The 24,681-nt window shown below is 55.2% G+C and overlaps 2 protein-coding genes across 4 annotated transcripts in view; one reads left to right on the forward strand and one right to left on the reverse strand.

The window, feature by feature from the left end:
- Micall1 (MICAL like 1) overlaps positions 1-18,226 on the forward strand; it is a 26,955-nt gene extending 8,729 nt beyond the window's left edge. Inside the window, exons 4-16 of the mRNA XM_004634604.2 lie at positions 2,181-2,266; positions 3,393-3,535; positions 5,018-5,448; positions 6,345-6,402; positions 7,131-7,516; positions 8,797-9,203; positions 12,577-12,711; positions 13,176-13,302; positions 13,398-13,488; positions 13,613-13,686; positions 15,199-15,313; positions 15,493-15,539; positions 16,705-18,226. Of these exons, the coding sequence (XP_004634661.1) occupies positions 2,181-2,266; positions 3,393-3,535; positions 5,018-5,448; positions 6,345-6,402; positions 7,131-7,516; positions 8,797-9,203; positions 12,577-12,711; positions 13,176-13,302; positions 13,398-13,488; positions 13,613-13,686; positions 15,199-15,313; positions 15,493-15,539; positions 16,705-16,826 (2,222 nt within the window). The 3' untranslated portion in view covers positions 16,827-18,226. The remainder of the gene's footprint in view (positions 1-2,180; positions 2,267-3,392; positions 3,536-5,017; positions 5,449-6,344; positions 6,403-7,130; positions 7,517-8,796; positions 9,204-12,576; positions 12,712-13,175; positions 13,303-13,397; positions 13,489-13,612; positions 13,687-15,198; positions 15,314-15,492; positions 15,540-16,704) is intronic.
- A 983-nt stretch (positions 18,227-19,209) lies between these two features.
- CUNH22orf23 (chromosome unknown C22orf23 homolog) overlaps positions 19,210-24,681 on the reverse strand; it is a 15,894-nt gene continuing 10,422 nt past the window's right edge. The window contains exons 3-6 of one of the 3 annotated variants that reach the window (XM_004634605.2): positions 20,904-21,086; positions 20,137-20,268; positions 19,843-19,943; positions 19,210-19,702 (exon numbers count right to left, since the gene is read on the reverse strand). In XM_004634605.2, coding sequence (XP_004634662.1) covers positions 19,631-19,702; positions 19,843-19,943; positions 20,137-20,268; positions 20,904-21,086 — 488 coding nt within the window. In that variant the 3' untranslated portion in view covers positions 19,210-19,630. Of the gene's footprint in view, positions 19,944-20,136; positions 20,269-20,903; positions 21,354-24,681 lie in introns of those variants that run through there. The other 2 variants (XM_023718915.1, XM_023718916.1) reach the window with 2 other exon arrangements.

Here is a 24,681-nt window from a genome sequence, read left to right on the forward strand (position 1 = left end):
TTTTTTTTTTTTTTTTTTTGAGACAAGATCTTGCTAGGTAGTATAGGCTGGTCTTGAACTCACTATTATAGCCCAGGCTGGCCTTGAGCTGCTGTGGAGCCCCTGCCCCAGCCTCCTGAGAGCTGGGCTTCCAGGTGTGCACCACCACACCCATCTCTTACTCTAAGCCTGTCTTCTTGTTCATCTTCCCTCCCCAGCCCCCTTCCTGCCCCCTGGTGGATTCTTTGCTTCTGTGCTTCTGTCTTTATACAGGCTGTGGCCCTGACTTTCCTGATGCTCCTGCAGCCCTGCTGGGGCACAGTCATAATATGTAACTTTTAGTGCGGGGATTGAACCCAGGGCCCCGTGCATGCTAAGCTGGCGCTCTGCCACTGAGCCACATCTGCAGCCCGATACGGTTGTCCTTTCTTGTCCTCCTTCCTCTCCAGACCTCTGCATTGTTCACAGCTCTGTATCCCCAGCCCCTGGCACCGGCTCATGCCCTTCAGAAATATTTATGAGCCCTGCTGTGTGCCAGGCACGCGCTGGGGGCGCTGCTGAGAGACACAGACAGAGCTTGTGCTCCTGCTGGGGGGGGGGGGGGGGGGGGCAGATCTTTAGGTAGAATGATTTCAGATGAGCCCAGTGAAGGAAGGAGCAAGCGAGGTAACAGGGAAGGGAGCAGCGTGTGTGTGTGTGTGTGTGTGTGCGTGCGCGCGTGTGTACATGCTAAACGTGCTGGGGTGGGCGTGGGGTTGTGCGCCTGTGATCCTAGATACTCAGGAGTGGAATAGCAGGCTTGCAGGGAGTTGGAGGCCAGCCTGTGCTACACAGTGAGTTCAAAGCCTGCCCAAGCTACGTAGCCAGACTCTCTCAAACCCTTCCCCTCACTCCTGCCAAAAGAAAAAAGATCTGGGAAGAAATCAGGCCAAGGACAGGAGATAAGGACAGCTGGCAGTGCAGAGGCAGGTCTTGTAGGGACCTGCCGAGGTCCAGAGCTTTTCATGACTCATTGGAAGAAATTCATTTCCCGTGGAACTCCAAGTTCATGCACGTGTGTGTAACTGAAACAAGTTTTGGGAAACAGCTCTTCCCCTTGCCACATGTGAGGCGCTCTGTAGTCGCAGATGTTTTTCTATTTTGCAACCAAGCTAGTGAGACCCTATCTCAGAAAACAAAGTAAAACAAAACAGGCTGCAGGACTGGAGATATAGCTAGGTGTGAAGGCTCTGGGTTCAATCCCCAACCCCCACTCCTCCAAAAAAAAAAGGATGAAACAAATTTTAAAAATCCTTTTTTTTTTTTTTTTTGGCAGTACTGGAAATGGGACTCAAGGCCTTTGCCTGACCTACATCTCCAGGCTTTTTGTTATTTTGAGAGCTCAGGCTGGACTGAATGGCAATCCTCCTGCCTTGGCCTCCCCGAGCCCTGGGATTACAGACATGGCGCTACCATGCCAGGCTTGTTTTACTTTTAAGTGTGCTGGTTACAGCCAGACATGGTAGCACAGGCTGTAATCCCAGCCCTTATTTTTTTGTTTTGAGACAGTCTCACTAAGTTACTCAGTTACCCAGGCTGAGTTCCAACATGCCTTCCTCCTGCCTCCCCAAGTCTGAGACTGCAGTTTATGTTGCCACACAGTGCCCTTTATTTTGTGTATACCTCTCTGGATTTGGGGTTTTATTTCAACTTGTGTACAGAGAGGGGCCTGGTGACTATGTGCGGGGTAGGGAAGAGCTGGCCTTGGGGGAGCCCTGGGGGGGTGTCCCCTACCAAGGGGCTGTACCTGGTCACTTGGGGTTAGGCTGGGCATTTCCTCATCCACCCAGGGCCCTGGGGCCTGAGCTTGTCTTCCCGAGACTTCAGTCCGGCGCCGTGTGCTTTTTCTTTTCCTTCCCTGCGGCTCACTTCCCCCGAAGGAAGCTGCTCATCCTGCCACTTGATGGGAGTTCTGTGACTGTCCCCATGCAGCATTGCTCTTGTTGACCCTGCACAGTGGGAATTACAGTCCCTGTTTTATGGAAGCTCGGTAAGGTTAAGTGGCCTGTCCTCAGGACATGGCTTGGAAATGAAAGTGTCCCCGGTCCTGGTGAGGGGAGACTGCTCTTGGCCACTGCCCCAGGCTTTGGTTCAGGTCTGTGGCAGCTGAGGCCTCTGAGGCACAAGTTCCCCACAGCCTCATGTGCCCTCCATCTCCACAGCTGGCATCTCAACATCCAGGAAGGACCTGGTCACCTCATCCCCACCATCGGCAGCGCCCTCCCCAGCTGAACCAGATGACACTCAGGTAGGCTGGTGCCAAGGTAGAGAGGGTGGCCTTGGGGGACAGTTATCGTTGCAGTAACTGTCATAAGCAATTTGGCCCTGGTGGCATTCAAAGGGTGTTCTCTGCCCTTTCCCCACTAGCTTAGAGAACTGGGTCTCCCAAACTAGGACAGGGGCGCGGGTCAGAGTCCAGTTCCTTCTATGGGCTCCACTGTGACCTTGCTATCATGGGACAACCAGTAGCTACATGTGGAATAGAGCTACTGTCCCCTGACTCCTTTGAGTCACAGATCCAACCCCCCCATATGGTTCCATTGAGTGACCACTCTGGGAGGGCAGTGTCATGGGTTCTGGTGGCACAAGAGGAAGCTTAGACTCAGCAAGGTTTGGTCATTTTTCCCAGACCACTCAGCAGGGAAGTGGGGCCACCCTGCCAGTCACCTTTTCCAAGGACAGGAGCCATTCACATGCTCCGGGGACAGTCAGATTCACCGTGCAGTGCCCTAGGGAGGCCATGTGGGACCGAGACTGGCAAAGGCTTTAGGGACAGGTGGGGAGATATGCAGAGACACGGTCCAGGTCACAGTGCCAGGCAGCAGAGACCCCAAGATTAACCTGGAGGCGGGGCTGGCGAGATGGCTCAGTGGTCTAAAGCACCTACTTAGAACAAGCTTAGCAAAGCAAAGGGACTGCGGTTCAATTCCCCAGCACCACATGCCAGCCAGTCCCGCCCCCTGGTGGGCTGAGCTGGCCACACACACGCACACACCCACACACACACACAAATAAATAAAATTAAAAAAAAAAAAAGATTAACCTGGAGGGTCATAGCCCTCGGGGAGGGACTGCAGCAGAAGCTGCCTTTCCAGGGGCAGGGACCCTAAGGAACCAGAAGTCTGGATCTTTGTGTTTCCATCCCAGCATGGTGACTTAGAGCAGGTCTGTCCCCTTTGGGGCCTTCGGCGTCCTCATCTGGGAATGGTGACAGTCTCTAGGCCTCTGCCCCTCCTGGGGCTCTGACCCTGGTACACGGTCATTGGGAAGTTGCAGGCACAACTGAGGGTCTGTGGCCGTGATAGAGAAATGATAGGAAGGCCAGGAGAGTGTTCTGGGACTGCACAGCTGATGACTGTCTCTGTTCCCTGCAGAGCGAGGAGCTGTCCTCAGGTAGCCTGTCCGAGCGGGGTGCCCAGCAGGCCCCCAGCAGCACGTGTGCAGCCTGCCAGCAACATGTGCACCTGGTGCAGCGGTACCTGGCCGAGGGCAGGCTGTACCACCGCCACTGCTTCCGGTGAGTCACTTGGTACCAGGGCAGGGACCCAGGCCCAAGCACCCATGGGGTGCCAGACCCCTGCCTGGCTCATCACCATTACTGAGCAGCAGAGGGGGGCTCACCTGGGGACAGAGATGTTCCTAGTCATGAAATTAATGAGAATTTCATGATTGACACAGGGCACCTCTAATGCCCCAATCATGCAGTATGTGCCTTACAGCCTGAACTACATAGCGAGACTTCCTCTCCAAAAAAATCACAGTAGCTTGATTGAAGTGTAGCTTTCTGGGTGAAGCTAGAGTTAAAGAAAGTGGAATGTAAGAGGCCAGGAAAATGTAAAAAATTAGACAATCTGCAGATTGTGTATGTGTGTATGCACACATGCATGTGCATGTGCGTGTGTGTGTTGTGTTGCTGGCTGTGGAGCCCAGAGTCTTACCTATGCTTGGCGAGTGCTCTACCCTGAGCTCCATCTCCAGTCCCAAAACATTTCATGTTACAAAGAACAAACCTGAAAAAAAAAAAAAAAAAAAAAGGAATATAACAAGAGGAAGCCCAAGGTTGACTTCTTATGTGCATCTAATCTGGTTTAGTGTGTGTGTGTGTGTGTGTGTGTGTGTGTGCGTATGCGTGTGTGAGAGTGGGTGTGGAACCTTGATACAGAGTGTCATGGAAGAACATGACACAGTCACATGTGGCCGGCCACGCAGTGTGTTTGAAACTTTTTACTTTGGCTCTAAGTAAAGCAAAACTTGCATGTGACATTGACTAAGTGTTAAGTATCTGAAATGAAACTTGCGTCAGTAGGTGAACAACTGAAAGATAGGTTTTATAGGACAACCTTTGGCCTGGTATTGATGGTGCACACCTGTAATTCCAACACGAGGGAAGCCGAAGCAGGCGGCTTGCAAGTTTGAGGGCAGCCTGAGCTACCTAGCATGTTCCATGCCAGCTTGGGCTGCACAGTGAGACCCTGTCTTAAAGAAAAAAAACAAAAACAAAAACAAAAAACAAAATTTGTCCTTGCCTGTGTGAGTCACTGTGATGTATTGTGTTCTGTTTCATTAAAGCCACATATCCCTGGGGCTGGGAGGTAGCTCAGTGGTAGAGTGTTTGCCCAACATGTTTGAGATGCTGGTTCAATCTCCAGCAGTGCCAAAAAACCAAAAACTAATCTAGATGGTTGAAAGCCACCAACCTGATATCTGGAGCCACTGTTGAGGCAGCCCCCTGCTGGACAGACCTCTGGGGCTGCTTTCATACTTCCTCTTAGAACACAGACCCAGGCGAGTTTCACAATTTCTGGTGCAGATTTCACTGTTCCAGTGTTTCTGGCAGCTGCCACCATTTGCACGTGCTGGGAAATCCTGGCACTGAGCCAGGGTCTTCTGGCAATTAGGAGCCCTTGGGGAGGGTCCTCTGGCAATCAGGAGCCTTGGCCTGTGGTGGAGGGGAACCAGCGTTTGACCGCTAAGCAAACCCCTGTCCTGTCCCTTGCAGGTGTCGGCAGTGCTCCAGCACCCTGCTCCCTGGAGCCTACAAGAGCGGGCCGGAAACGGGAACCTTTGTGTGTGCTGAACGTTGTACCAGGCTGGGCCCAGGGGGACAGGCGGGAGCCAGGCCTGTGCCTCCCTCACAGCCAAAGTCCCAGCAACTTGCAGAAGCAGCCAGGGATGGCGAGGGTGGCAGCCCCAGCCCCAGTGTGGCCGCAGGACACAAGGCCATCTCTGAGGCCCGGCCACATGTTCCCACAAAGCCCCCACTTCCAGGAAAGCCCCAGGAGCTGAGCAGCCCCATCTCTGGCCGGCCCACACCTGCCCCCAGGAAGGCCTCCGATGGCATGGCCCTGACACCCCCCACACCACGGCCCCGGTGCAGCCTGCAGCAGGACAGCACAGCAGAGCAAGGTGGCAGTGGTGGCCTCGTGAATGGTGAGCGAGGGTACCACCAGGGCCAGTGTCCACGTGCATCTAGGAGTGTTAGGGCTTGGGGCATATCTCCAAGGTCTGCCGCAGACAGTCACCATGAGCCTCTCCTAGCCAGGCTTCATCATTTTTTTTTTTTTTTTTTTTTTGCGGAACTGGGGATTGAACTCAGGCCCTTGCGCTTGCCAGGCAAGCGCTCATTCTACTGAGCCATCTCCCCGGCCCCAGGCTTCATTCTTGAAGCTGATACAGCTCAAAGCAGGCAGACACAAGTCCTCTAAGCTGCTGTTTGGTGGTGTGAGTGTGGGGTCCCTGTGCCTCTGTCTTTGCCTGTGTGACCCAAGTGTCTTGGCATTCTGGACATGTAGGTGTCACTGCGTCCCCACGCATGTTCCATGTGACCTCCCGTGCCCCATGGAGGTGTGTGCTTGTCAGCGTGTGGCCGGGGAGAGCTCCAAGGCTGGAGGGAGAACAGGGCTCGGCGCACTGAGCTACCCGGAGCTGCAATGCAGGCCTCAGCTGGCTCCCTGGGTCCCTTCCTGGGAGGCAGGGGCTTCCGGGAGGGGGCGACACCTCAGCTGAGCAGGCTATTTGCTGCCCACACTGGAGGAGTATCTGAGGGCATTCGGGTTCCTTCCTGTCAAGTAAAGTACAAGCGAGGTCTCAGGAGGCCTGGTCACCTGCACTTGTTACAGTTCTCCTGGTCACCTTCAGTGCTTATCTAATCTCCCTGTGGGCTGGGCAGGGGAGGTGCCAGGAGCTGGGGAGGTTGCCGTGGTCACCTCGGGTCTGTGACCTGTGGGTAGGAGGAAAGGGCACTGCGTGAAGAGGCAGCCACTCTACTGGCTCCTGTGCCACTCTGCTACCCATGAAGGCCTGTCTCACTGTCCTTTCCAATCTAGGAAGACTCCAGGAACCCCCTGTCCCCAAGCCCAGAGGGACACCCAAGCTGTCAGAGAGGTATGTATGTTGGTCCCTGAGATGTTTTTCTGTGTTGGCAGCCTTGGTGATGGGAATGGGGTCCCTAGGGCCCTGGTGGGGCCAGAGCTTCCTGTGGGTGTACAGGGCCTTGTTGAGAGGGACAATCATTTCTGGGTGGCAAGGGAGAGTGTTACCTATGATCCCTTGCCTGTGGCTCCGTTTGGGAGCTTCAACTCAGGACCTGCAACTCAGGAGGGGACACCCCCCACAGAAACCCCTCATCTCTTGGCCTTGCCTCCCCCATAACACGGGAGACCCAGGGAGGTATGGGAAAGCCTGGCTGAGGTGCTTTGAGAGCCATACTTTGGGTAGCCAGGCTGTCCTAGCACTTAGATCCCTTGTGTGCTGTGACACTTAGGTGCTGGATGTGGAACTCATCAGATGCCTATAACAGCCCAGTGAGGCTTCGTCTCCCCTTAGCAGATGAAGACCCTGGCACACGGGGAGGCCAGTGGCTTTGTTCATGTATTACACACAGCCCCTGTTGGACCTTTCTGGGGCTGCGTGACTTAAGGGTTTGCTCTGTCTAAGCCTTGGGGTGCCCAGTTGGGAGGTGACCGTAATGACCCATTGTGGCTTTGGGTCCAGATGGCCCCTGGGCTAGGGGAGAAGAGAAAGGCAGCTTCTCATCACCCACTTGGGGATGGATTCCACACGTCCTGAGGCAGCAGGGAGGCTGACCCCTTGCCCGGCTCATGCCTCTGCAGGACACCACCCCCCAGGAAGGAGCCCCCGTGGATAGCGCTGGTGCAGGCAGAGCACAAGAAGAAGCCAGCCCCGCTGCCCCCCAGCAGCCCCAAGCCGCCTAGCCGGGCCAGCAGGCAGGTGGAGAATGGTGGAGTGGAGGAAGTACCCCTGCGCAGCCCAGCAGCTGGGGCCTCCTGGGAGCCCAAGCCCTACAACCCCTTTGAAGAGGAGGAGGAAGAGGCAGAGGAGCCATCCCCAGCAGCACCCAGCCCGGCCCCTAGTCCTGCCCAGGCGCCCCCAGAGAGCACCCCCAAGTCCTTGCACCCCTGGTATGGCATCACACCCACCAGCAGCCCCAAGACGAAGAAGCGCCCTGCTCCTCGTGTGCCCAGCGCGTCCCCGCTTGGTGAGTGCCTGCCGAGCTGTGCTGACCTGGGGCAACTGGACCAGGAGGGGTGTTGTTCCAGGGAGCCCTTGGATGCCCAGTTCCCTTTCCCCTCCCACGCCCTTCCAGGGCAGCCCCTGCAGGTGTGACTTGCTGCAGGCCTCCCAGCACCAAAGCAGTGGGAACTGGGTGTGAATCGCAGCGCTCTGGGCCCAAAGCCCCTCTTCTTAACTCTCTCTGCTGTGCTAATTAAACATGGGTTTGGGAAATGAGCTGGGCATGGTAGCCTGTGCCTGTAATCCCAGCACTTGGGAGGCTGAGGCAGGAGGATCCCTGGGAGTTAGAGGCCAGCCTGGGCTGCCTAGCAAGACCTTGTCTCTAAAAAACAAAAACAACAAAAACATGGGTGTGGTGAGTGCTGGGAGGCTCCTGGTATACAAATGCCAAAGTGAACACTAGCTTTGGGCTTGGGAGCCACGTGGTAAGGTTTAGCACCTGCCCTGCCTCACTGGGTCATTGTCACTGACTCTTGGATTGCCCAACAACCTGGGCTGTCACCTGGCAGTGTCCCAGGACTTCCTCCCTCACCAGGGCATGCTGTACTTTCTGGCTATTCCAATCTCCCAGTCTCTGTACCCTCTTGGTCACCTTATACCGCAGCTGGAGCCTGTGATTCCCTCCAAGAGTCCCAGTGGGTTCATCATGTTAGAGATGAGCATGCAGCTGCTTGGGTGGCCTGATTCCTTGACCCCTTAGTGGGCAGAGGTGGGGGAGTGGGGGGTTTGAGCTCTAGAGGTGGACACCATTCTGCTCATGCCCAGGCATGGCTGGACAAGTGCCCTGTCCTCAGAGTTGTGGCCTCATCTAAAAAGTGTGGGTGGCATGGTCTCTCATCTGCAGGAGGGGAGAGTGGTCCTTGGTAGTGCCTGACCCTCCAGTCCCGCTGCAGATTGGAGGCAGGGAGGCTGGCCTCACCCTGCTGGCCTGCCTTGGCAGCTTGCATTCTTGTAGACTCAAGCATGGGAAGGCTGGGGTCGGGGTACAGGCAGTGGGGGCAGCAGTTCTACTAGATGAGGGCGAGGGCCACCCAAGTGCCAGGAGCCACCATGCCAGAGCACAAAGGCAGCGTGGCTTAGAGACCTGACACTGTGGTGAGGGTCCTGCTGTGCATGCGCCAGCTGTCCTCCAGCCTGTGGCCTGTCCACACAGGCAGGGCTTGGCCTCCGGGGCTGCCTATGCTCAGGGAGTGGAGCGTGTTCCGGCTGGAAGCCTGACTGCCCCTTGCTTGCTTGGTCCCACAGCTCTCCACACCTCCCGCCTCTCACACTCCGAGCCCCCCTCGGCCACGCCGTCGCCAGCACTCAGTGTAGAGAGCCTGGCGTCTGAGAGCTGCAGCCAGACAGCAGCTGGAGCTCTTCTGGAGCCTCCAGCCGTGCCCAAGAGCTCCTCGGAGCCTGCTGTCCATGCCCCTGGCACCCCTGGCACTCCTGGGAACTCGGCCAGCCTCTCTGCTCACTCCTCCCTGTCCTCCTCTGGGGAGCTGGTACAGCCCAGCATGGAGCAGACGCCTCAGGTCAGGACAAGAGGCAGCCCAGCTCCCCAGCCGGTTAAGCTCTGCAGTGGTGCCGCCCCTACACCTCTCCTGTTGGTTGGCGACAAGAGCCCTGCTCCGTCCCCTGGAAGCTCATCCCCGCAGCTGCAGGTAAAGGTGAGTGCCCTTTCCCCTCACCATAGGCTGTGTTCTCCCTGCGGGCATGGGGCAGGGAGGTCCAGCGCTGGCTCCTCTCTTCTTGTGGTGCTGGGGGCTAAACCCCTGAGCAACGTCCCCAGCCTTTTGTTTAATTTGCATTTTGAAACAGGGTCTTATCACATTGCCCAGGATATACTCAAGTCTTTTGGTCCTCCTGCCTCAGCCTCCCGAGTTCTAGGATCACAGTGCACCACCAGGCCTTGCTGGTCCCTGACTTCCTGAGTGGCTTTGGCTGTGTCCTGCTCACCACCCTGTGCAGGGGACACAGGCACAAATCCCTGTCTTACCTCTGTCTGTCTGCCAGACCTCCCCCATGTGTTCAGCTGTCTGTCCACTTTGGCCATCCATACGCTGTGCATTCAGCAATCGTTTCCCTGTCTCGGCCTGAGCACTGACCCTGATTAGCTGCCCGCCCTTCTGTCCCCTCTGGCTGTGTTGACATTGGGCCCTGGGCGTGGTGGCATGTAGACCTGTCCTTGCCCCCCTAGGCTCATGGTCTGCTCATGGGAACAGGTGTGCATCCAAAAGGTGAGGGGTGGCTTCTTTCACCCTGGCCCTGACCCCCACCAGAGAGTAGGTGTCCATCCTCACCAAGGGGTGACATGGGGGTCCCCATTCTTGAGGTTTGCAGCTCCTTTGTGCACAGAATTTGCAGCGGGCGGGATCAGCCACAGCAGACTGACGGCTCAGGAGGCATCCTGCTAAGCACCTGTGTCAGGTGTGGCCCCTCCTGTCCTTGCCGCAGGCGGCCCTCCAGGCCCCAATCTGTGCCTGGGCTCTGTCTTCCGGAAAGGTGAAGCGTGTATGAGGAGGGGCTGGCCGAGCCCCATCTCAGGTGTTGGGCTTTTCAGATGCTGCATGGGCTGTGGGCACACATTTGTTGCAGCCTTGTGTCCTGGAATAAGCCCACATAATAGTGCAGGTCTATGATCCCAGCTACTCAGGAGGCTGAGGCAGGAGGATTGCCAGTTCAAGGCCAGCCTGGGCCAATTAGGGAGACCCTGCCTCAAAATAAAATGTACAAGATTTGGGGGTGTAGGTCAGTGGTAGAAGCTTACCAAGCATGCATAGCGCCTTGAGCTGTGCCCCCAGCCCCACAAAAGATCAAAAGAAAAAAAAGAATCTGGGGTCTCCTGAGTCAGGACATTGCCTTGGATACCTGCTTTGTCCTCTTACAGCCACAGTGCCCACTCTGTAGGCCTCTCGAGGTCCCTGGCTAGTTCAGCACCCAGCACAGGGTGGCAGGACCCTCACGTGGGGCAGCTAGAGTTGTGGCCTGGCCCTTGCTGGTCCAGCCGTACTGCGTGCCTTTCAGACCTTACTTGACGTTCCCTGGGCCTGGGTCACAGCCTCTATGCACTAATGGTTGCTCTACTGCCTGCTGTGTGACTTTGAAAAGGCCCCAACCTTCTCTGGGCCTCCAGTTCTGCTGTTGAGGGGCTGGTCAGTGCCAAATGCCAGACGGCTCCAAGGAGCCCTGGGTCCTTTGGTGGAAGGAGGGGGCAGCTGGGCAGCTTAGGGTCCCCTGCCCCACGCAACTCAACTCGCTTTTTTTTTTTTTTTAGTTTTTTTTTATTTATTTATTGTGTGGCCAGCTCAGCCCACCAGGGGGCGGGCAGGCCGGCATGTGGTGCTGGGGGATTGAACCAAGGTCTCTATGCTTTGCTTGAGCTTAGCTTGTTCTAAGTAGGTGCTTTAGACCACTGAGCCATCTCACCAGCCCCTCAACTCGCTTTTAAGCACTTGCTTCCTGCCTGAGGCTGTAGGCACAGGGGTTGAGGAAAGGCTGATGAGCCTGGGGGGCTCAGAAGTTCTGGGCCATTTGCCTCTGCTGGGCCCTTCCGGGTTTGTATAGAACAAGAAGTGGAACCCCAAGTGGTCTTCTGGGGGCTCTGGGCTGTGGGAGAGTTCAGAGGCAGTGGGGGCGGGGGACAGCAGTTTTAGAGAGCTGCTCTGGCTCTGGTGCAGGCTCCCTGGGTGGGTGCTGCTCTGGGAGACCCGTAGGGCCTCGATGCTGTAGGAGACCCCGGCTGGGCCCTCAGCCTGCGCCTGGAGGGCTGTCCCTGAGCTGGCCTGGGCTCTGGTGTGCCTGAAGTGGGCTGGGCACAGAGCTGGCACTTTCCCAGGCTGGGAGGAGCTGCCCCCTCCGTCTTTGCCAGGCAGAAGGCAGAATTCCAGAGGCCATGGAGATGGCTCAGTAGAATAAGCACTTGCCTGGCAAGCGCAAGGGCCTGAGTTCAATCCCTGGTCTGAAAAAAAAAAAAAAAAAAGAGGACGACGACAAGGACAAGGACGATGATGATGACCCAGAAGGCAGAATTCCAGCTTTCCCACCTCTGGCTGGTTGACCCTGGCTGCAGAACTTTGCCTGGCTGGGCCTTTGCATACCCCCTGGGGAAGGGCTGGCTGGGGAGCTCCAAGGAGCTCCTGGAGCTGTCTCACCTTGGACCTCTGGCCTGACCAAGGCTCAGCATGCTCTGGGCTGCCAGCCGGAAATGCAGTTCTCATTGGCCTCCAGGAAGTACTTCACACCTCTAACTTGCTCAGAGGAAACCAGAACAACAGACCACATTGCAGGCTGGCTGTGAGCTGTACTGGTTTCTTTTGGAGGGGTGGGAGTGTTACTCTACCTCCAGCTCAGGGAGCCTTTCTGTTCTTTCTCCCTCCCTCTCTCTCTCTCTTTTTTTTTTCAGAACTGGGGATTGAAGGCAAGCGCTTATTCTACTGAGCCATCTCCCTTGCCTCCCCCACTTTTTTTTCTCTTTTGAGACAGGGTCTCGCTATGCAGTTCAGGCTGGCCTTGAGCTCACTTTGTAGCTCAGGCTGGTCTGAAATGATCCTTCTGCCTCAGCCTCCTGAGTAAGGGCTGGGATTATGGATATGCACCACCATGCCCAGCTCAATGGGGAGTCTGTCAACAGCTTTTAGAATCCACAGGGGGCTGCACCAGCCTGGGGGACTAGGTCAGGGCCAGTGAGGCCACCTAAGAGCCCTGCCATCTGTTCCCACTGCCTCGGAAATTCTCCCCTAATCCTGGGTAAGGGTGGGATGGAGTCCCACCCCGTGCTCTGCCCCTGAGGCGCGCTGCAGCCCGGGTTGTGAGATTTGCACAGCACCTGGTGCTATTACTGCCATTCAGGAGGTGTTCTGGAAATGAAAATGTTTGTTGAATGACTGCATGCCTTGGACAGAACTAGGGGAGCCTGTCCTGGCCCGAGCCCTCCCCTCCTCACAGCACCCCTCTTGCCCTTAGGGTCCTGGTCTGCTCCATATATCCATGGGTCAGGCTGCACCTTCTGAGCCTGAACCTCTGTTTTGTTCCTGTCTTTAGTCTTCCTGCAAGGAGAATCCTTTTAACCGAAAGCCATCGCCTGCAGCGTCTCCAACTGTAAAGAAGGCCACCAAGGGACCCAAGCCAGTGAGGCCACCTGCCCCAGGACATGGCTTTCCACTCATCAAACGCAAGGTGTCAGTAGGGAACCCCCAGGGACCCAGCTGGCCTGTGCCTGGCACACTCCTCTTTCCAGCCCTCAGCTGGGTGTCAGGGCTACTGCCCTGTGATGTTCCAGAGGGGCCCCTTGGGTGGCCTGCCTGGGAGGCTGGACTTGCAGCCAGGGGATTTGGAGTAGACCACACAAATGTTCAAGTGCTCGTGCGAGAGGCTGCTGTTTAAAGTGGGTCCCTCCCACTCCCATGGGGAAATCCTTTTGCAATGGCTGAGAAGGGAGGAGCTTCCCCAAAGGGTAGCATGGAGGAGTGTGTCATCCCCACCCTGACCCCTTGCCATACCCAAGCTGGATGTGGACAGAGCCTGGTCTCTGGGAGCTTGCATGGCCAGTGCTACCAGAAAGGGGCACAGCTCCTGGCAGAGGCAGCAGAAATGGGTGGGAGGGCCCGATGTCCTTCCAGTGACCAGGGTCCCATGGGCAGGTCCAGGCAGACCAGTATGTCCCTGAGGAGGACATCTATGGAGAGATGGATGCCATTGAGCGCCAGCTGGATGTGTTGGAACACCGCGGGGTCCTGCTGGAAGAGAAGCTTCGAGGCGGGGCCAATGGTGCGGAGCTACCTGGGGGTCTGGTGGGAGGGGCTGGGTCACTGGTAGCCCCACTTCCAGGGGTCACTGAGCCTGAGTGGGAGTCTGGCTTGTAGAGGGCTGCGAGGACGACCTGCTGGTGGACTGGTTTAAGCTCATCCATGAGAAGCACCTGCTGGTGCGGCGTGAGTCGGAGCTCATCTACATGTGAGTCCTGTTGTCCTGCCGGCACCTGCACGGGGCCTGTGGTGCTCAGCTGGCCCTGGGGCACCACTCCTTGGGGTGCTGGGCCCCAGGCAGAATCCTTTACCGCCTTGTTCCCGCCCCCCAGCTTCAAGCAGCAGAACCTGGAGCAGCGCCAGGCTGACGTCGAGTACGAGCTCCGGTGCCTTCTCAACAAGCCAGGTGAGCGCCCACCTGCTTTGGCCTGAATGTCAGAGGAGCAGAGCTGAGTCTTTCTGTCTGACTGGAAAAGGGCCAGGGAGGTGTTCCAGCCGTCTAGGATAGCAGAGGTTACAGCTGGTGACAGCTAGCTAGAGCCAGGCTGAGTACTCCGTGGATGTGGTGGCATGGTTGTCCATGGTGAAGAGGATAACGGGCTCTAGGTGAACGTCAGGCTCAGGGGCAGTCCTTGCTGTGTGGCCTTGGGTGGTTTTTTTACCTCTCTGGGCCTCAGTGGCTTCATATGTGGCTGTGGCATGGTGTGAACCACAGCCTCAGGCAGGGAGGGCAGGACTAGAACAGCAGAGCCAAGTTGGGTGTGGTGGCACACTCCTGTGGTCCCAGCACTCAGGAGGCTGAGGCAGAAGGAGTGCCTCAAATTCAAGGGCAACCTGGGAACACAGTGAGTTCAATGCCAGCGTGTACTACGCAGCAAGATCCTGTTTCAAGAAAAGCCTTTGAAACAACAAAAATAAATGGTGGGTGTGGGCCACCACTGCCATCTCCCAGATGAGGAGCTGGAGGCCAGAGAGGCTGGGGCGTGGCCTTCGGTGTTGCATCAAGCCTGTCCCTGTACACACAGCCCTTCCTGCCTTGGAGGCAGTGGTCCCCTCTCACTTGGGCACCTCAAGCATCCCTAGAAACCTGGGCTAGGCTGCCACTCGGAGGTCACAGTGACACCTGGTGGCCAGGGTGGATACAGCACTCTGCTTCCCAGGCGGCCTGGTCCTATCTTCCTGCTTCTTTAGCTGCTCTTGTCATCTTGTCCCAGAAGATGCTTTTTGAGGACAAAGCTGGTTGCTAGAGCCTGGGAAGCGATGGAGACCCTTTGGACAGCCTAATGATAAGCTCTTGGTGTCAGGATGCCCTGGTTCAAAGCCTGGCCTTGCCTCAACTGTGTGATGCTGGTCAAGGATTTAACTTCCCAAGCCTCAGTTTCCCCACACATAGATTGGGGACATAACTCAGCCAGCCTCCAGCCCCAACCTCCAGAATTGAGAAGTAGCAGGGCAGGATTTGAACTTGGGTGGTGGGTCTGAAGCCCACACTCTGTCTCCAGAACAAGACGAGGGGGTCACAGCCTGGGTAGTGGCTGATGGCAAGGTTTGCAGCAGATGTTGGGGAGGCAGTGCTGAGTAGGGGCACTCAGCCCTGGGAATTGCAGGCTGGGGGGCAGGGAGCACAGCACGGGTGGCCTCTGTGGGCAGCTCTGGGCATCCTTGTCAGCTCACTCTGGCCCTGCCTCCCAGGGCCACCTCGTGTGTGAAAGGACAAGCTCGAGCTGGAAGCCCTGTAATGAGTGTGGGCTCCGTCCTGAGAGTATGCATCGTGCTCCCTGCCCAGGCCCCCACAGAGTGTTTTTGGTGGGCAGCTTTGTGTCCTTGGTTCCTTTCTACAGTGACCTTTATTCTCTCCTGCTGTTCTGGGGAGAAAGAGGGTTTTCCTGCCACTCACATCTGACCTTTCCCCCGGTAGAAAAAGACTGGACTGAGGAGGACAAGAGCCGGGAGAAGGTGCTGATGCAGGAGTTCATGACCCTCATTGAGCAGCGCAATGCCATCGTCAACTGCCTGGATGAAGACCGACAGAGGTGACACAGCTGGGCTCTCACAGTGAGATGGCTCCCTGGTGGAGCTGGGATGCAGCCCCACACCCCAGGCCAGGCCTGTCCTCCCCACCAGTGACCCCAGCCTACCCCACTCCAGCCCCATGGGGCTCAGATGCCGGGAGTTCCTCCTGTGGGTGCTCAGCTTCCCTTTCCTGTTCCAGGGAGGAAGAGGAAGACAAGATGTTGGAAGCCATGATCAGGAGGAAGGGTGAGTCCCCTCCTTGGGAGTGGGGGTTCTGCACTTGAGCTCTAGTTTTTTTTGTTTTTTTTTTTAATACTTTGTGTGTGTGCGTGTGTGTGGCCAGCTCAGCCCACCAGGGGGCGGGGCTGGCTGGCATGTGGTGCTGGGGGATTGAACCGCGGTCCCTGTGCTTTGCTAAGCTTGTTCTAAGTAGGTGCTTTAGACCACTGAGCCATCTCACCAGCCCCTCAAGCTCTAGTTTTTCAGCCTGGGGCTGGAGGGTGAGGGGCAGGTCAGATACAGGGCTGGAACAAGTGTCGTCAGAGTTGTAGGGTACAAAGTCCCAGGCTGCTTTCCTGGGACAGCAGCCTCAGGCAGGAAGGCCCTGGTCCATCCTTGCAGGGTGGCCATGGACACCCTGGTGCCCATAGGACTGTGGTATGCTAGGCCACTTTCACAGTGTGGACTTGCTGGCCTTCTGGTCGGTTCCTCTTGAGACTGCAGATTGGCTGGGTGGGTCCAAGGGTCCCAACGGCAGTGGCTGCTTGGGGGCAGCTACAGAGCACTGGCTTGACTCAGTTTCTGCTAGCAACTCTGGCCTCATGGGTGTCTCTACTCAGGCTGGAGCCAGATGGCTTGGCTTAGCTTGGCATGTGGGCTGTGCCCTCACTCCTGTGTCTGCGGAGTGCAGTGACTGGGCACCCCGCTCCTGTGTGGGACTGTAGAGAAGACTTCTGTAGTGCACTTAGCACAGGCCTGGTGCCTGCGAGCAGCTCAGCTGGGGCCAGCTCCTTCAAAGGCCTGCATTTTCCTTGTTGTAACCTTGGTGGCTGGTGTGGCAGATGAGTTCTGAGTTCCCTCTGGCCCTGATGCTTGGCGTCTGTGTTAGGGCCCATAGGACCGTGAGCCCCAGTTGGGTAAAGTGAGCCTTTGAGTGTCAAGTGCAACCCAGACTGGGTCACATAGATGCAAGTCTCCCAGTTCTTGCTGATCGCTAGGAGAGAATGGTCCCCAACCTCTAGGGAGAAGGAGACGGGCACATGAAGTGACTTGCCCAAGGTTTCCATGAGAGGCACGTGGCTGGGCCAAGCCACTGTCCACACAGCTGCTCAGTGACATAGGTCACTAACCCTGCCACCCTGGGAGGAGTCCCCTTCCCCACCTGGTACAGCACCCTCTTCCTCTGCTGCAGAGTTCCAGAAGGAGGCTGAACCCGAGGGCAAGAAGAAGGGGAAGTTCAAGACTATGAAGATGCTGAAGATGTTGGGAAATAAGCGTGATACCAAGAGCAAGTCCCCTGGGGACAAGAGCTGACGGCGAGGGAAGCCACTGGGACTGCCCCCTCTTGGGTCTTATGGGTCAGGGGAGCCCTCTGCTACCCTTGGATCCACCAAAGGCTGAGGCAACTTAATGGCAGGGAGCCTCCAGGTGACCTCTCCCATCTCAGGTCTCAGCCTGCCCTGTCAGGTTCTGACGTCTCCACATGTTTGGTGGGACTCAAAGAGCAGGGACCAGGGGCCAAGGAGAGTAGTGGTGGAGCCTGAGCACCTGCTTATCCTGCCTAGTCCCTGACCTGGCAGGGAAGCTCCATGGCTGCTCTCCCTGCTGAACACACCGGCCAGGACTGCCTGACACCCAGTGCCTCTGTAGGCCTCTGGGCTCCTGCTCCTCATGGCTGGCCAGCAGAGGGGCTGCCTGACTGACTTCCTCCTGCCCAGCTGGGACCCTGAGTCTTTGCCTCCCATGTAGCATGGGTGCCCTAAATCTCGCGGGTCCCCTCATCCAGGTGCTCTATTTATGAAGTCTACAGTTGAATTTGAGCTGGCTCCTGAGTGGTCTATGCTGTGTCACATGTGAATGGGCCAGATGGGCAACTCATCTTCTCTCACCCTGAGTTCCAGGGTTCTTCCTCATCTCCCCTCTTCCATGGGATGTCTCACTTCCCACCACACAGGCCCCTGATGCCTGCCCCATTGCTTAGTCCCCTGTAGAGGGCCTACAGGGTTGGCCCCAAATCAGAGCTGTGGTCCCAGTCCTCAGTCTAGGGAGGTACGCTTCAGGTAGGTGCTAACTCTGATTCTTATTTTAATAAGTCTGACCCCTAGTTGGCCTGACCCCAGATTCAGGCTTTCTCCCCTGGCCACACTGGTGGTCTGGCCCATTTCCACGTATGGTCATCACTACTGTCTCCGGTTGTCTGTCTGCCCCCACCCCAACTCCTTCCCACAGGAGGACTGATGGCCACCAACCCACTGGGTGGCTGTGGATGAGGATGAGTGACGGGGACACTTGTCCAGGAAATGTGCCCGGCAGCTCTTGGTTACAGCACTGTTAAATAAGCTCCATCTGGGCGCTGCAGGCCCCTCCCTCCACGCAGCTTGGGAAGAGATCACACTGTATTAACCTGAGAGTGTTCCTCACCAATAATAAACGGAGACAACTTGAATTCTCAGGCCCTAGCCATGCCTCCTGGCCAGACAGCTCTGATTCCCAGTGTGGCCCTGACGGGTTCCAGATGGCTGTGTCAGTCATGTCCCACATTGCAAGCATGGCTGCCCTTACTTTAGTCATTGGTCATTTGTGGGAATCAATATAGACCCAGGGGTACGGGATTCCTATGTATGTAATTTGTAAATGTTAACCCCTCACTACGCAGATCAGATTCATAGTGATTCTCCTGCTTTCAGCCTCCCAAGAGCTGGGGTTATAGGTGCTCACCACCACACCCAGTCTCCATCACAGTCTCAGCTTGCCCCACAGGTGGGCCAGCACGGCACACTGGGGATCGAACCCTGGCCACTGCGCTCTGCCTAAGTAGGCACTTTGGTCCGCTGAGCTGTCAGGCCGGCCCTTAACCCCTGCTCTGAATTTGCTCTGTGGTTCTCTAGTTTGCTGCCTCAAAGGGCCATGCGATGGGCTCTGAGGTGGCGGACATACCCGGTCATAATGCTACCTTGATCCTCAGGTCCTTGAGGGAACGTGACTCAGGCTTTCCATGGACATTCCTGAGCCGGTCCTCACATACACAGTCGTGTTTATTCTAGAAACAAAAATACAGGTCACATGACCCAACCTACCTTATGGGTGGATTGATAGTGCCAAGATATTTTGGTTTATGAGGACAGGATACAGGAGAGGGGAGGATAGGTGGCTGTCAGAAACCTGAGGGAAAGAAGTCCTGATGTCCTGTGCACGAGGCCAGGGAGAAATGGGGTCAGGTCACTCTGTGCAGCTTAAGTTGGGGAATTGTGGATGTTACAGTGGAGGTTCTGGGTTTGTTCAGGGTCACAAAATACAGGCAGAGCTGGACTTGCAAAGCGAGGGCGCCTCAGTTTGAGGACCCCCCCCCCCCACTCTGCTTCACCCTGCTGGCTGCATTTAGTGAGGGATGGTGCTAGTTTGAAGCTTGGAGGCTGCTTGCTGTTTAAATGCCCTTGGCTGTAGTACTGGTGAGCCTTAGTTTTCAGGTCTGCCGAGCTACTTAACTGAGCTCAGATCCCTTCTGATTTGCTCTTGAATATGTAAAGTGGGAGCTGGAAACCACCTGTGCCCCCAAAATATACCCCTGGGGGGAAAAATATATATATATACCCCTGCTCTCAGCCAAAAGGCAGAGACAATTGGGCTCTACAAACTCTGACTAAACAATAAGCATTGTTCCTCTGAAAACAAGGTAGTTCACAGAATGACCCAAGTTAAATGACCCAAGTTAAATGTTTTATTGGCCAACTAATTGGTGTGGTTAAACTCTTGCCCAGGGCTATAAGAAGTAAAATGGGCATGACTTCCTAAGACATGTGAAGAAAGCTACACCTTCAGTCTTAAGTTCAGGAACAAAAGGAGCAGGACACTTAGAGGCTGGAGGTGACAGGGAGAGAACCCTGCATGCCTGGCAACATGCGTCCACAGTGCTGGGACCTGGGCCTTGCCGTCACAGAAAGGACTGGAAGTCTGTGGCTGTGGGTGGGTGGCTCAGAGGCATCCACAGTAGTGTCCAGGGAAGGCCCTGTCTGCCCCACGCTGACATAGGCAGGGCAGTGCTAGCCACCACTGGATGTGGTGAGGGCCAGTACAGGTGCCTCCAGCCGTCCAGGGTGGGCTGCCCGTTCCATCTCTGGCTAGGTGGTGGCCAGAGCTTTTGTAAGTTCTTCGGTCCTCTTGTGGTCAATGTCTTCCATTTCCCGTATTTTCTGCAAAGGCGATCAGGGAAAGCCAGTGTCCGACAGGAGCTGAAAGAGCTCGAGATGATGTGGACTGAGCTCAAGACTGCTGTGGCTTCTCCCATCTGCTCCGCACCCCAGGCCCACCACCCCCTGCTGGTTGCTCCTACCTGGGAGATTTCAGTGAGGATGATCCCGTGGTATTGCCTGCCCTGTCCCAGGGCCTCCATGGCAGCCAGGAATTCCTTTCTCTCCTGGACTTCCCTTACCACTGGACAGAGGAGGAGGGACATCAGTGCAGGACCGGGGGACCCAGACCCCTGCGAGGGTGAGGGCAGCAGATCGCTTCCCTTGTGGAGGGGCAGTGGTTCTGCTTCAGGAACTTTTTCCTTGTGGGCCCCATTCAGTTTTACACACACACACACACACACACACACACACACACACACACACACACAGCTCACATTCTTCAAACCGGTCCAGCTCATGGGCTGGCTCCTCCTGCCGAGCAGGGGGGCCTTTTCTCTTCCGTTCCTCTGGATCCTTCCCAGTGGCAAAGATATTTTGGAGTCTTCGTTTCTCCTTCTCCAGATCTCCTGCAGAGCCCAGAAATGGCCTTGTTAGGCATGAAGTGCATCTGCACTTATGCTTCCAGCCAGGTCTGCTACGGGGCTTCAGAGTCATGGGGAGAGGGATTTAGGGACTCCACAGCTTCGCCCCTGGCTATATCTGAGCTCCTCATGTCAAGACGGGAGGGAGTGGTGGAAAGAGGCAAGGAAGGAGCCACGCTAAAGCCCACGCACAGCTGGTTCAGTGCAAGGCCGAGAAAGCTCAGAGTCTGGGGGGTCTCAGTGGTGGCAGCCCATGTCCTGGGAACTGCAGGGACACCTCAGGAGGGGCTGGCCAGAAGTCATGGCAGATGTGAGGGAGGAAGGGCGCTCCATGATGTGGGCTGGAGCACAGAGGGTGAGAGGAGAGCAGCAGTGGCCCTGCCTGGCTTAGGGGCATGCAGTTCCTCAGGAAAGAAAGTTGGGGAAGAAAATAACAAGGGGCCAGCCTAACTGGTTTCCCTGGACATCCCCAAGCTAGCGCAAGCCCAGGCACTGGAACATGCATGTCGAGGCCAGAGAATCCGGTTAGATACCTGCCTGTCTGCCCTGTGGGCTACTTTTTGCCCATGTCCTAGGTCTCTGGAAGACTCAAAGACACTAGCCCAGGCCCTGTCACTTACTGGTGGCTTGAGGCCTGAACTGGTCACGGCTGTAGGCCCCATTGGCCTGGCACAGGCTGGCGGGCCGGAGGTGAGACCGGGTTGTCAGGCCAGGAGACAGGCAGATGGCCGAGGCTGGCTGCTTGGAAGGTGCGGTCATCTGGCTTGATGTTGGGCTGCACTGTAGGGGCAGAGGGTCTCCCTCTGGGGACAGAAAGTTGCAAGAGGACCTACCTAGTTTTTGTTTGTTTCTTTGAGACAGGGTGTCACTATGTAGTCCAGGCTGACCTCAAACTCATGGCAATCCTCCTGCCGCAGACACTGCAAACACTTTTTCTCCCCAAATAAAGGTGGTGTCTGCCTGTTAAAAGTCAAGTGGTGCAAAAGATTCTTCCTGCCCCCTCCAAGCCCACTCTGCAAGGAGCAATGGCGGTTTGGTGCTTTCTACTTTTTTTTTTTTTTTTTTTTTAAATCCATAAACATGTTCAGAGACCCTTGTGCATATATTTTTCCTTCGGTGCTGGGAATCAAACTCTGGACCTTGCATCTGCCCGGCAGTGCTTGTGCTGCTGGGCTATATCCCCAGTGTGCATATATTTTTTTAGTGCATACAAAATTGACTTTTCAAAACACTGGATCATACAGTCTCATTATCAGTAACTGACTCTTTTCACCCAATAATTTATCATGTATATCTTTCTAGAAAAATCTGTTTATTATACAACTTATTTTCATAGCTATATACTGGTTAAAATGATCGTATTATTTATTCCACTGGTCTCCTAGTTGTAGAAGCTCAGGTTTCCAGGCTTTCTGTCAGTTTTTCTTCTCCTTTTTAACTATCCCCAGCAGTGCAATAAATATTGTTCTACACTGAGTCTCTGCCTGGTGCTTTTTATTTTTTTATTATTATTTTTTTAAAATTTTATTTATTTGTGTGTGTGTATGTGTGTGTGTGTGTGGCCAGCTCAGCCCACCAGGGGGCGGGCTAGCTGGCATGTGGTGCTGGGGGATTGAACCGCGGTCCCTGTGCTTTGCTAAGCTTGTTCCAAGTAGGTGCTTTAGACCACTGAGCCATCTCTCCAGCCCCTGCCCGGTGCTTTTGTATGTTTTTCTTCCGCTTGGGCTATGGGCTGGGAGGGTCAGTTTGGGTGGTAATAGACCCCCATCCTCCTCCTAGCCTGCGCCTGGGCCCCTTCCCAGGCCACGAAGTGAGCCTGCTGCTGTCATGGTTCTGATCTGGTCCCTGTCTACCTCTCCAGCCTTCTTCAAATTCACTCATCAAATATAGATTCAACACCGCCTCTGTGCCAGGCCCTGGCCACCGGAGCCAGTGAGAAGTGAGGTGAAGTCTAGCCTTCCTGGGGTATCTGTCAGGGAGGGGACAATATTGTAAGTGACACCACGTTAGACAGCTGGATCACCAATATGTCCCACTGGGTCTCACATATAGTTTTGGCAGGGGCTGGAGAGATGGCTCAGTGGAATAAGCGCTTCCCTGGCAAGCGCAAGGGCCTGAGTTCAATCCCCAGTTCTGCCCAAAAACAAACAAAAAACATATAGTTTTGGCTGGCCTTGAGCTTACTGTCTAGCCCAGAGTGGCCTGGAACTTAAAGCGATCTTCCTGCCTCAGCCTCCCCAGTGCAGGGATTACAGGAGTGTGGCACCTGGCCTGGCTGGAACTATCAGCTTTATAGGGTGATGAGGGAAGGCTCATGGAGAAGGGGACATCTGAGAAAAGAGCAGAGCTCGCCCAGGAGGCCAGCACTGCATACACTTTGGGACAGCGCCTGCTGGGCAGAGGGACAGCTGAGTGGAGGCCGGAGGCTCAGGCTTGGGTGGAGTGGTAGAGATGGGGCAGAGGTCATGGCGGCCACCAGAGGCTGGAGAAGAAGAGTGGCCTCTGGCTGCCTCTGGCTGTGAGTCCTGCATACAGGCAGGAGGGGAGACTTGCCTTCTGGAGCCACTCAATCATGAAGCGACGCGAGGGCCCTAGCAGTGACAGACAAGATGGGGATATGGGTCCAGATCAGGTGCGAAGTCCAAGCAGATGGTGCTGGGAGGACGGAGTCCTGCCGAGGAGGACCCAAGCTGCGTGCTCCCAGCAGCCAGGAGCAACAGCTTCCACCTTCCCCCTGCCTGCCCCTTCCCCACTCTCAACCTAGAACCATTCCACCCCTTCCCTCTCTTCCCTGAAGAGACCACAGGCTCCCGGAATGTCTCCTCCTCTGCCCTCCCACTCCTGCCTCTGTCCAGGCTTGGCAAAGAGCCTGGTATCTGGGAGGGGCAGTGGCAGCATCTCAGTCAACCTCAAAACAGCCCGAAGGCAGACCACACTAAGGCTTGTGGGCAGCTTTTTTTTTTTAATTTTAATTTTATTGAGAAACAAATATGAATGAGACAGTTTCAAAGCTGATTAATAGGACAGTTTCGATAATCAATACATTGTGCATTCTTATCTTCTTAGTGGTTATCCATAGTACAAGAAGCAGACAGGATATTCTGTCCAAACACTATTAGTACACCTCTTTCTTCTCATTGAATTAAGTGAAAGTAGCTGTATATCTATCAACTATTTTGTATATATAAATACAAAATGATCTTTCCTTTGTATCTCCTTTTTTTTGTTTAGTCTTGTCAGAGGTGGATATTCTATTGGCATCTAAATACTACAGGTGTTTGAATTCAGCTAAACAATCCAACTCTGTCTAGCAGTCTATAATATTAGTGGGTTATCCTCAGAAGTTATTGACTTGAGCCTTTTACAGCTCATCGTATTAATATGGCTTTACTTTATATACCTCATTTATATACTTTTCTGCTGGATGGTTAAGACCAAGATAAAGCAAGATCTATATAACAAGAAATTTAACTTTTGTATCTGATAAGGTCAGTCAAGTACCCTCAGAATTTATCCTGTCCGGGCAGCTTTTGAAAAAGAAAACTTTCTTTTCACTGACTCCCATAGGCCTGATCCCTGGTCGCCTCAGTCTCTACGTAGTCAGACTGGCCTTGAACTCATAGTGGTCCCCTGGCCTCAGACTCTTCCTGTCTCGGCCTCCCAAATACAGGGGTCACAGGCACACACCACCACGCCCAGCTCACCTGTCATTCTCTAAGGATCAAGCACCTGCTCCAGGGTTGGGTTAGGGAGGCAGATGCTGGCTTAGTGGGGGGAGGGGTCTTTGTGGTTATGCAACAGCGGAGACCACATTATCGGGTTTCCGAGTACAGAGACTGAGTCACAGGACTCAAATGTGTGATGGTACCAATCTGTGGTGGCCCAAGTTGTTCCTGTCCACAGCATAGAAGGAGATCTGACCCTAGCCTAGCCTGACAGCCTCTCCCCCAGCTGGGGCTGGACAGGCACTGCCCCTGGGGGCCTGTGAGCCTGCTCCCCACCTCTGTGGCTCATCAGGTGCCCTCCTTAGAGGAGCAGTAGCTGCTGGGCAGTAGGCACGTGCCTTGAACCCCAGCCCTTGGGAGGCCAAGGCAGGAGGACCAAAAGTTTCAGCCTAGTCTGGGCAATTTAGTAAGATCCTGTCTCAAATAATAATTATTATTTTTTTAAACGACTGGAGGCCGGGGATATAGTTCAGCAGCACAGCGCCTGCCAGGCCAGCTCAAAGTCCTGAGTTTGATTTCTAGTACCACAAAAAAAGGGAGGGCTGGGATGTAGCTCAATATGGAGGACTTGAGTATAATCCCCCAGTATTAAAAAATGAGAAAGATGGGGCTGGAGAGATGGCTCAGTGGTCTAAAGCACCTACTTGAAACAAGCTTGGCAAAGCACAGGGAC

Source organism: Octodon degus, unplaced genomic scaffold (assembly GCF_000260255.1).
Source record: "Octodon degus isolate 3935 unplaced genomic scaffold, OctDeg1.0 scaffold00064, whole genome shotgun sequence".
NCBI classification, from domain to species: Eukaryota; Metazoa; Chordata; class Mammalia; order Rodentia; family Octodontidae; genus Octodon; species Octodon degus.